The 12,460-nt window shown below is 38.0% G+C and overlaps 1 protein-coding gene across 4 annotated transcripts in view; it reads left to right on the top strand.

Annotated features, from left to right (window-relative positions):
- The window catches only part of SRPK2 (SRSF protein kinase 2), a 97,816-nt gene that overhangs the window by 79,923 nt on the left and 5,433 nt on the right, over positions 1–12,460 (top strand). For 2 of the 4 annotated variants that reach the window (XM_056846968.1, XM_056846967.1), the window contains exons 13-15: positions 2,939–3,008; positions 3,698–3,790; positions 4,166–4,258. In XM_056846968.1, the coding sequence (XP_056702946.1) occupies positions 2,939–3,008; positions 3,698–3,790; positions 4,166–4,258 (256 nt within the window). The remainder of the gene's footprint in view (positions 1–2,938; positions 3,009–3,697; positions 3,791–4,165; positions 4,259–12,460) is intronic. The other 2 variants (XM_056846970.1, XM_056846969.1) reach the window with 2 other exon arrangements.

The raw sequence follows: 12,460 nt of genomic DNA, 5'->3' as shown, positions 1-12,460 counted from the left end.
CTTGCCTCTTTCCATGCGTTCCAGTGGTGGGATCAGTCACATCCAAATAATGTTCGTTTTAACTGTTTCTTAAAATAAAGCTAGGAAAGGGAGCATGATTCTCTGAGGCACAACCCTGATGCCATTTTCCTTGCAAAATGCATTGAATGGTTATAGGTTTGCTGAAATGTTTTATGATTTCTTTTGTACAACTCTGAGCTGCTATGGAAATCTGTTGGTGAGAAGAGTGATATTACATTTATGACAGAAATGTAGCCTTGGTAGGCAAATTGTAATTAGGCTCCTGTTTTACAGATAAGGGAATGGCTCAGAGAGAGAGGCCTTGGGCAGGCATAACTCTGCCCTGCCTCTTAACCATGGTTGGGGAAAGGGGTGTGCCCCCACTTGCAGTCTTCCTTGTGCTCCTTTTATGCTCAGAGTTCCTCCTTTCTTTGGTTTTCAGAGCTGATGCTGGTGAAGTGTTACACCTCCATTTTTTGCTAACCGTGGTTGCTATAATGAGAAGTGTGGGCAGAGCTGGAGTTCTTTCAGCACTTTTATACATACCGAGTTTTCTATAGAATTTAGAGGCTGGGTCAGAATCCAGCCAGATAGGTGTAAAGGCTAAGGATCTTAGGTCTCATGTTTTAAAAATCTGTTTCTCAGAATTCACAGACTGAAATTAGAAGCAGTAGCAGCAATTTGCTCCTGTGGGTATGATTGAATTCCTAGAGATCTATCCTGTTTAAACCCTCCTTCCACCAGAGGATTTGTTCCAAAGATGCTTCCGATCCTCCAGTACAAAGAAGAAAGGGAAGAAAAAAAAATGTAACCTCCCTTTCCTCTTGTCCTCTCACTCTCCACAGCCAAGAGTCTCTTCTTTTCTTCCCGCTCCTTTGAAAGCTATGCACCTTATCATCTTGAAAACCCGGAAAAAAATCTTGAAAAATCTTGATGACCCTTGGTCATCATTCTGTGACCAAGAAAACCCTGTTTTGGTTTTGTTTTCTGTGAGATGTTACTATACTGTTCTGCATTTTGCATTGTGTTTGGTTTTCTATGATCCTGAAGCCCCTCAAAAGGGGAGCAAAAGACATCATTGCACAGGGAAACTGAAATTGCCACTTGCTGCTTAATGGAAAACTTCAAGAACAATGCACGTTCTGGCTTCCCCAGTGTGATCTAAGCAGCCCTTCTCCCATTTTGGGGTTTCCGCAGGTAAACATCTCCCAATTCAAGTTCCTGGTCTCTGAGTTGCATTCTTATCCAAACCAATATCCTGAATGTTCTTCCAGTGTATTGAAGAAGAAATTAACTAAAGCTTTCCTCCATTAAGAAAACCTTAGTTTCATTTTCAGTACAATGGATGAGTGGCTATTAGTTTAGAGTAGAAACTTCAACTCTTAGCTGCCAAAAACGGTAGTTAATTTTGTTTGGAATACAAGTTTTTGTTGTATGTGGTTTTTTCTTTTTCTTTTTTCTTTTTTTTTTTTGCCATCAGGTCGCAGCCGACTTATGGTGAACCCTCATGGGGTTTTCAAGTCAAGAGACATTCAGAGGTGGTTTGCCATTGCCTGCCTTTGGTATTCCTTGGTGGTCTCTCATCCAAATACTGACCAGGGCTGACCCTGCTTAGCTTCTGAAACCTGATGAAATCGGGCTAGCCTGGGCAATCCATGTCAGGGCACTTTGGGTATACTCAGTGTAATAGTTTGGATTAGAGTACAGCTCTGAGATGAGGAACTTGAACTAGAAGGTAAGCTTGCCAAGGAGGAAATGGTAAAATCTGATGTTGGCTGGAGAAATATAATGCAAAGTTTAATGGAATTTGATCGGATAAGCAGCCCAAAATCTGATTGCATCTGATTTCACAGTCATCCATAGTTTATACGTTCTGTGTTGACTGCAGGCTTTCCCCCTGTGGTTTCTGGACACTTTTTCTGTACCATGTATAATGTCAGGTGCTCATCACATTACCCCATACTTCTACTGCCCCTACATTTCTCATTATAATAAACAAATAAAATAGTTCTACAAAACCACAGATACCAAGTTCACAATAACATGTTCAGTGTGCCAAAGATATAAGTGCAAAATAAAGTCATTTAGATTTGTTTGCCCGACTTACTTTCTGTGCACAATTTTCCTGCGTGGGGAAAAATTGTCTGCCCTGAAATCTTTTCTGAATCCGATGTTATGCACATAATTTTTAGTTCAGTAGTTGTCAGATATAAATGTAAATTTTGAACATGGTTTAAAATGCCCTCTAACCCCGGCTGTTTAAAAACAGGGGACAGCGATAGCAAATAGGGGAAAGTAATCTAAAAACATGTCAAGCCAGCAGCTTTCTTAGCAGAGGCGAGGAGCCGGTGGAGATAGTCCAGTATTACTGGTTCTGGATAAAGTTAGCAATCTCACACTGTTTCAGCTGTGGGCTACTGTAGGTTAAAGCTGTTAGTTTTGCCATGGAGTGGGCCTCTTGAATGCCTCAGACTCGGGCTTTGCCCTGCCTTGCTGTCTTGGATCTCTTATCAGGGGTGCTGGGCTGGGATCCAAAGAACATGTCCAACTATCATCCGAGAGGGTTTGGGTCTTGTATTTTCTAGGGAGCCTTTTGTGCCATGCACCAAACGCCTTTTGGAACAGAGAGGCTGTGATATATAGTGTGGTGGCCTGTTCTTCTTAAAGAGCAGGGAAGGAGAAGTCTTGCTGGGCATATCCAAGCTCTTGAAGGTGCCTGAAGTAACTGTTTAGATCCGAGCTTTGGAATGGAACCGGGGGCCTCTTGCAGGAGATGCACGTAGCCCCTATAGCTGTGATGGCTTCCAGGGGCTGCTCTTCACTTGAATTGCTTTTTTAAATTATTGTTTCAGTGTAATTCTTTATATAACATGGTATTGTGTTTGGAGGGGGATATTTAATACTTCTGAAACATTTATCGCCCTCTGTTTTATTGTAGGCATTTGAACTCGCGACTGGTGATTATCTCTTTGAACCACATTCTGGAGAAGACTATTCCAGAGATGAGGGTATCTGTCTTTTTAAATCCGTCACCCTATGTCTTTTCCAAGATGCAGAGATGCATTTGATTTTGTTTAAGTAGATTTTTTAAGTTCTAATTTCAGAATGTAAACATCACATTTTCTCTTTTTAGTTTCAAAGTCCCATGAGTAGCAGTAGGTGGGCAAATCTCCTTTCTGCAGACACCCTCCTCTTCCCTAAGCCTTGAAAAGGATTAGTCTCCTGTCTTGTAAGATCTGCATCTGTGTGGAAACATTGAAACACCACAGCATTTTGTAAACATCTGCTATAGTTTGGATGCATCTTTGACAGCAGACTAGACACATTTTGCAACTCTTGAGTATTCTGTGTGTGCAGCTGATTACTAAATGAAAAGCATACTAGCTAGAATTAATTCCTGCTTCCATCTGTGTGCCAGTCCATCTTTCCATGCTTACATGCTTACAGTGTCCTTTGCAGTGGTAACACCATAGGCATCAGTGATTTGCTTTTCTTCCCTCCCCCACACACCTAAATGCCACTAATGATGCCAGAGTTCTGCTGGTTCTGGAATCCTCTGCATGGGTTTGCTGCAAACATTGTTTGTTTTTGGAACTCTTTTGGATTTTTAAAACTAATTCCCGTTTCTTTCCTCTTCTTTTACCCATCCTCTCCCTGCCCTTCCCATTCCTGTCTCCTTTTTTTCTCTCCTCCATAGACCACATAGCACACATCATAGAGCTGCTAGGCAATATCCCAAGGCACTTTGCTCTCTCTGGAAAATATTCTCGGGAATTCTTCAATCGCAGAGGTAGTACCTCCTCTTTTTGAAAGGTGCCGTGATGCAGACAGAAGTGGACTTGGCAGTATCTGTGCCACTAAAACACATTTCTCAAAATTGCATCTCTGTTTATAAAACAAATGAAAAGGAATGGTGAAACATTGTTTCGCTTGGTGTAAAAACTAACAATGCAGATTACCTTTTTACTTCTTTTGGCCAAATGAACTGCTTTTCTAAATTACCCTGCAAATGAACAAATCCCTCGCCACACAGCCTAACTTTCTTGCATTTTCAACGAGAAGTAATCTGTTTCTGTCTGTACCAGGCCAGTGTTAGTGTGTGCATGCACCGTACTGATTAAACTGTTGTATGTTTCTGTTTTGCTGGAAATGTTCTCCAATGCAGATCACATAGCATTGATCATTGAACTGCTGGGAAAAATCCCTCGAAAATACACTATGTTGGGGAAATATTCCAAGGAGTTTTTCACCAGAAAAGGTAACAGCTCTTTCAAAAAAAACAAAACAAAAAAAGACAGTGTACATGTATTTATAGGTAAAAGCATATTGGTTTTTAAGAGCATGTCTTAAAAGATGTGTACATGTTGACATTTTTAAGAAACATAGGCAATAGTAGATTAAAGAAAAAGAAGTGCTGATTGAATTAGAATACCCACAATGTTGGAATAAAAATAAAATTGTTCTTACTTCTTACTGCAGTCTTGAAAATTGGTTGAATAAATATCCTGGTTTTTCTGGCAGCACTAAAATGAGAGAAAACATTTAGATTGCACTATTGCCTCCTTTTAATCTTGCATATTTGAGTCATCACAATAATCTCTGAGGCATGGAAGAATGGGGGGAGAATATGCAAGGTCAAAATACAAAGATATTGCTGATAAATTAGTGTTAAATACTGCCATATTTTTTCTGAACGTTCTTTAATTGTTATCACCAGAAGGATGTCTCTGCAGGGCCCTTGGGAAATCATTTTTGCATTGCTCATGTTCAGGCTTCCAATTCAGCATTGCATTTGATATCTTTGTACAGTCAGGTGAAAATAAGCTCTGTTGGTCATCATCAAAACTTTTAAAGTAGTTAAGTGGTGAATACCTTTCTTGCCAAGCTGCCCTGTCTTCTGTGTCCCATTGCTGGTTTTTCATTTTTGAACAATGAATGATAATGTTTTTATTCATGTGTGGAGCAAACATTCAAATCACAAAAATCAATGTATCGAAAATTGCAACTTGGCATTTTCAAGTGAAAGGGTGCTTTCTCAAAAGCATTTAGTCATTTAAGACTTTGTCCTATAAATGAAGAATATTATTATTTTACGGCTGACATGGACCATCATGGGGGTTCTCTTTTCTGTAGTGTAATCATGTCAATACCTTGAAACCTTAGTGGTTTGAAAGAAAATTACTGGTGATGATATGGACCAATTCTGGTGTGAATTATGGTTTTTGTGTCTGATTGATGTGCAGCAGCACAGGTAGGCTCTCATCCATTTCAGTGAGTGGTAGACTATGTAGAGTGATCATTGGCAGAAAGTTTCCAGCATTAAGGCATGTGTTCCATGTACAGATGAATTAGCTCAGCAATCAAAACTGTAATTTGTTTTTGGTGACTAGATGACAAATTTCCAATGGTTTCCAAAGGTTTAATTCTGTGTACAGATCATCTTCCACGTACAGTATGTGTTGCTGCTTGTAGTCAACCTCTGCAAAAGAGCACAAATCACAAAAAAGGGAACAATACCCAACCAAAAAAGGTTGAGAGCACAAACAGAAAAAGTAGTATGAGGCAATATATAAATGTATACAAAGACTTGTAAATGGAAGAGGCCTATTTCAGCTGTTAGTCCAAGAATCTTTCCAGCCTAAGTGGATACAGGCGGTTAGGAATAAGTTAGGGAGAGAGTACTCTCTGAGTACTCTCCTGAAGTTAGATTATGAACAGGCAAAATACTTCGTTAAACAGAGGATAGAGGATGTAGAACGTCAACATGATCTCAATAAGTCACCTAGTTTTAGGTCTCCTATGAAATTTAGGTATATTATGGCCCTGGCCCATTATCTCTCGCAACTTGATGCCCATCAAACTAGAAGAGCTTTTACTCTGGCCAGATGTGAGGCTATGCCCTCAGTTGTAAAAAAGTAAAGGTAAAGGTCCCCTGTACACGCACCAGGTTATTCCTGACCCATGGGGTGATGTCACATCCTGACGTTTACTAGGCAGACTTTGTTTACGGGGTGGTTTGCCAGTGCCTTCCCCAGTCATCTTCCCTTTACCCCCAGCATGCTGGGTACTCATTTTACTGACCTCGGAAGGATGAAAGGCTGAGTCAACCTTGAGCCTGAAACCAACTTCCGTTGGGATCGAACTGAGGTCGTGAGCAGAGCTTCAACTGTAGTACTGCAGCTTACCACTCTGCGCCACAGGGCTCTTCCCTCAGCTGTACAGGAAGGCAAATATTAAAAAATTCTATACTCAGAGAGACTCTGCCCATGTACATTGGGTGAGGTGGAGACGCTGGTACATTTTTTTTTTTATGCTTGTAGTACCCTGGATTGTTTCTCTTTTACTAACTGAACTCCTGGAATGCTCAGAGTGGGTATGGTTGGAAAAGGTATTAATTGATGAAAATCCCATTATGATAATTTATTAAAGAGCTTCACTGAATTGATTCAAGATTATCTTCAACTGGAAGAAGAACCCTGCTTAATTTACAATATCTACAGAATTAACTCAAGATACGCAGCAAGAAACAGTCTTCCAAGAGACATTCTGGTGAGATTCACGCAGAAGACAACGAAAGATTTGATATTAAGACTGCAAAGAGATAAACCATTGGAATATAAAGGCAAAAGAATCCAGATCTTCCAATACCTACCGAGTTCAGTAGTGGAAAAAAGAAAGGAATTAAATCAACTTAGACAAATCTTACTAAGTAAAGGAATTAGATATCGGTGGATCATCCCAGCAGGACTAGAGATATTTTTCTCTACTAGAAAGAAAACAGTGGTCAACCAAGTACAAGCGAATAGGCTCATAAAAGATTTGCAAACCACAGACAGAAACAGCAAAGAGAGATCACCAGAGAAGATCACCAGCCCTAAGAGATGACAACAGAAGCAAAGAGAAAAAACTGATACTGGCAGCAAGAGAAAGAAAAGGCAGAAAGAGAAGAGGCATCCAAACTGAGTGAGGCAGCGGCTTTCTAAAACATCTCAAAGATGGAGAAGCTACAGATAATCTCTATGAATATCAATGGACTTAATTCACTATCCAAAAGAAAAAGAGTATTCCATCAAAAGACAAAACAAAAAACAGATATAATTTGTATACAGGAAACACATATCAAACAAGCACATGAACATTTATTAAAAAATAAAAGATTGAGACATGCTATTATCGCTTCAGCAAAAGAAAAGAAAAAGGGAGTGGTGATCTGCTTAAGAAATCCACATCTCCAAATAATCACTGAGATTAAAGATCCGGAAGGGAGATATCTTGTGGTTAAGCTAAGGTCAATGGAGGGGAAAATCCAGACTTTGATGTGCATCTATGCTCCAAGCAATGGAAGACAACAATTTTTGAGAAAATATTCCAAGTATTACTAGAAAAACAAGAGGGAGAAATAATGGTGATTGGAGATATGAATGGTGTTATAAACCCCAAAATTGACAGATCAAAGAATCACAAAGGAGGCCGCCTGCCAAAGATAGTTAAACAATATATGGATTTATTGCAACTACAAGATGCGTGGAGAATTAAAAACAATGCTAAAAGAGGGTATACACACTACTCACAAAGACATGATTCATATTCTAAAATGGATATGTGTTGGATTTCCAAGACAATGTTAAATAACCTAGAAGATGTGGAAATATCACCAAAATTATTGTCCGACCATAACCCAATCGAACTGATCTGGAGATATCACAGCCCAGGATTCCGGAGATGGAGACTTGATGAAAACTTATTGCTGAAAAAAGAAGTAATACTCCAATGCAAAAAAATACTGAAGGAATTTTTTGAACTGAATCTCTCACCAGAGGTTCCAATCAACACGGTCTGGGATGCAAGCAAAGCTTTCATGAGAGGAAGATTGATAGCTATCAATTCCAAACTTAAAAAAACAAAAAAGACAGCGAAGAGATCAACTGATAGAAGAAATTCAAAGATTGGAAGAGCAGCACGCAAATAAAAGTAAAAAAAAGCATTCTGAATGAGATAAAGAGGAAAAAAGCAGAAATTGACATGATTGATACGGAGGAGATGCAAAAGAAAATCCTTTTTGCAAAACAAAGGTTTTTTGAACATGCCAACAAGCCAGGAAAATTTCTAGCATATTCCCTTAGAAGACAGGCTGGGGAAAAAAACAATATCGAGTGTTAAGATAATGGACAGAATCAGTTTCAAAGAAAAAGATATAAAAGATCAATTTGTAAAATATTTTGAAAATTTATATCGAACTCAGACACAAAGGAACAAACAAGATGAAATTGAGAAATATATCATTGATTCTAAGCTGAAAACTTTTGAAAAGGATGACCTATGGTGGAACCAAAACATCACTATGCAAGAGATCATTTCAGCAATTGCAAACCAGAAAATAAACAAAGCACTGGACCCAAATGCTTTGAAGAAGAAGGAGCCTTACATTTGCAAAAGCTGTTGAATGATATACCAGTAAGCGGAAAGATTCCAGAAACGTGGCAAGAAACGCATATCACATTAATTTATAAAGAAGGAAATGATCCACAACTGCCTGCTTCATATAGACCGATATCTTTACTAAACGTGGATTATAAAATATTTGCTTCTATCCTGGCTGGAAGATTTAGAAAAAATAGGCCAAATCATACACTTTGATCAAACTGGCTTTATCCCGAAAAGACTTATGCAGGACAATGTGCGTTTCATTATTAATGCCATAGAACGTGTAAAACAGAAGAAATCCAAAGCGGCTTTTATTTTTCTAGATGCAGAAAAAGCATTTGATAATATTCAATGGGACTTTCTATTAAAGACTATCCAAAACCTGAACTTTGGCAATAAATATATACAATGGATTCAGAGCATATATCAAAGATAATCAGCAAGATTAGTGATTAATGGGAAATTATCTGAAAAAATTGAAATTAATAAAGGCACTAGACAAGGTTGTCCGCTATCTCCGCTCTTGTTCAACATGGCCTTGGAAGTACTAACAACCAGATTAAGGCAAGATGAAAAAACTGCTGGTCTGAAAGCTTCTGGCGAGGAGTACCAATTAAAATGCTATGCTGATTATGTGGTCTTAACTTTGGAAAATCCGGCAGAATCAATAGTACATCTTATGAAAGAAATTAAAAAATATGGTCAATTATCCAGATACAAAATAAATAAAAATAAAACAAAGATCATCTTAGAAAACATAGAAAACTTGGAGAAGCAAAATATTCAGCAAATAACAGGATGCAAAATAACAGAAGAACAGGTAAGATATCTGGGAATCTACCTTACTGGGAAAAGTCAAACATTGTTAAAGGACAACTATCAAAAAACTTGGCTGTTGATACAGAACAACCTAGAAAGATGGACTAAATTAAATCTGTCTTGGACGGGAAGAATAGCAGTAATAAAGATTGACTTTTCTTTTTCAAATGCTCCCAATACAAATAGAAGAAAAAATACTGGCTGAATGGCAAAGACTAATTAACAAATTTGTGTGGGCTGGTAAAAAACCAAGGATCAACTTTAAAGTCATGCAAGATGAGAAGAAAAGTGGAGGACTGGCATTACCAAACATTAAGTTATATCATCAAGCGGCAGGACTATCTTGGATTGCCGATTGGATGAGAGACCCAAATCAAAAAATGTTGAAGATAGAAAGGGAACACGAGACCATGGTTTCCACTATTATTTATGGAAAACAAAAAAATCAGAGATCTTTACACAGAAACACATTATTAAAGATGGATTGATGAAGACCTGGATCAGGAACAAAAGCAGATTAAGTCCCTTACCATCTGTAATCATGTCTCCTACAGATACATATTTAAGTAAGGGAGAGAGAAAATGCACAGATTTTATAAGATATCAGGACACGTTAAATGAACAAGAGGAAATAAAATCTTGGGATGAAATGAAGTGGAGCAAAAAAGTAGACTGGCTAATTTATAAACAAATGATCATGAAAATACGACAAGACTGTTATCCACGGACTAAACTAAAAAAGAATACAGATTTTGAAAATCTAATCAGTAAAGAGACAGACCATATCTTGGGGAAAATTTACAAACTATTGCTCAAATTTGAAACGGAACAAGAGCAAAAGTATGCATGATTAAATGGGTGGAAATTTTTAAGAAGGAGATAACAATGCAGCAATGGGAAAGACTATGGACTAGGTCAATTAAATTCACTGCCAGTAATAATTTGCGAGAAAACTGGTACAAATAATTTTTCAGATGGTACATCATACCAATGGATATTAAAAAGATAGACAAAACATATGACTGCTGCTGCTGGAAATGCAAAGAAAAGACGGAACCTATTTTCAACTGTGCTGGACTTGTAAAAAAGTTAAGAAATTTTGGATACAGATTCATCAAGAAATGCAAAAGATTTTGAAAATCAAATTTCCAATGAATCCAGAAATTATGTTACTGGGGATGGCACCAGAGAATCTGGAAAATAATCATAAAGAACTTTTTGGATATCTGACGCCTGTAGCAAGGATAGTACTGGCAGCATCATGGAAACAAGAGACTGTTCTGGATTTAGAAAAGTGGCAACAAAAAATGGAAGAATACACGGTGATGGCCAGATTAACTAACATCTTGAAAGAAAGAATGATTGAAGACTCATTGAAGAAATGGGAATGTTATTTTGAATATGCTAACTGGAAACTGTAGATTTTTTTTTAATACAGATAGAAAATAATACATATCTTGAATAAGTAGTAAATAAAGATAAATTTCTTGAGTATAAACACAGTTAAGTTCAGCAACATAACAACAAAACAATGTTCATGTAAACTGATAACCTGAAGTAAGCACAAAATGTATGAATGGAAGTGTTTGTATATGTTTGTTATCCTTTGTTTTTGAAAATGTTAATAAAATATCTTTAAAAAGAAAAGAAAATCCCACTATTTTGAAGCAAGTGGCCAGATTCATCAGCTTATGTGGTCAAAGTTCAAAGCAAGAAAAGGGTTGTTGGAAATGATAAAGAATAGTATTAGTTATAGATCTACCCTTATATTTCATACTGTTTTACATAGAATTTTATATAAGGTATTTGTGTTAGACTTGTAGTATAGAATCTGTACTTTGATATTTTTTGGTCTATGACTGCAATAAATTTTACTATTATTATTATTATACAAAGACTTCATCAATGTCTTATGACTGTAATTAGCACAATCATATCTAACTCACAATGTAAAAGACATGAGAAATCACAAGAACTAGAAAGATAACAAAATTAATTTCTTAGTGTGAATTAAATGCTCTTTGTATAAAACCAGTCTTTAAATATTTCCACATCTGGGTATCTCTAGTACAAATAACAACATCACTATATGTGTGTGTCTTGCCATGCTAATTTCACACACATATATTGGTGTTGTTATTCGGACCAGAGATACCCAGATGTGGAAATATTTAATTTGTTTAACTTGCTGGTTGTGGTCATGAGCCTCTGATGAAGGTTTTGTACCAGAATGTGTTTGGCATTCTGTTTTATTGTATTTGGCAGTGTTGTTACCCTAAGCAGGCAGTCTCCACCTATGTTGGGGGAATTTGCTGGAGACAGAGAGCGAGAGGGGGTAACTGGGATTGATAACACATGTATACCAGGGTCGTCCGGGTGAGAACTCTTAAATGAGCAGGCGGGTATATAAATGAAACAGGTTTTATTAAATAATAATAATAATAAAAACAGTAAATAATTTTTTAGCATTGAACATACACACACAAAGCTTACAAGAGCTGACTAAGAAAAAGGGAGGAAGTTGGATAGGGTTTCAGGGAAGGGTGATACTTCCCAGTCTTGAAGGGATAACCTGGGAAAGCAGCACTGAGGAGGAAAATAACCAGTGTTACCAGGAGCAAAGAGGGAAGCCCACATGCAGGCGGGGGTGATTGCACGAATCCAGGACACACACGCACTATGAATGGCCAAAGGACTAATATTTATACACCAAAATGGTCTTGAGACAGTATGAGGTAAGCTTGCAAGAAAGCCACAGATAAAGAATTGATTGCTTTTCCAGAGTTCCAACAAAAGGGTAGGAGTGACTTGATGGGTCATCAGGAGCCAAGAGAATGCCTGGGTTATTCTCTTTAATACTAATTGATTACTGGGATGGGTGCAGATAGGCTAAGTAATAGTCTGCTTGGAGCACTGATTAAATCACCTTAGGGTGACACAGTGGGGATTAGCTAGCCCCATTGTCCAGCCAGGCATACCTTAGGGCCAGGGGAAAAGTTCAGCTGCCAACCTCCTTCCTGCCCAGGCTTGACACACAAGATGGATCCCAAAACTCTTGAGGGGCATCCATTTTGTGGGAAGCAGTGTCTTGCTTTTATGCCAGTCTTTGGCCCCTGTGCCTCCATGGCACCCCTTAGTGAGAGGAGGGGTCCGACTTCTTACAGTGTGTATTATTTGATTGTATTTGCACAGTTGTTTCCTGTTTTTGATTTGCTTC

Source organism: Euleptes europaea, chromosome 3, assembly GCF_029931775.1.
Source record: "Euleptes europaea isolate rEulEur1 chromosome 3, rEulEur1.hap1, whole genome shotgun sequence".
In the NCBI taxonomy this organism is placed as follows: domain Eukaryota; kingdom Metazoa; phylum Chordata; class Lepidosauria; order Squamata; family Sphaerodactylidae; genus Euleptes; species Euleptes europaea.
The sequence above is the reverse complement of the archived record's forward strand: the minus strand, read 5'-3'. Positions and strand labels throughout refer to the sequence as shown.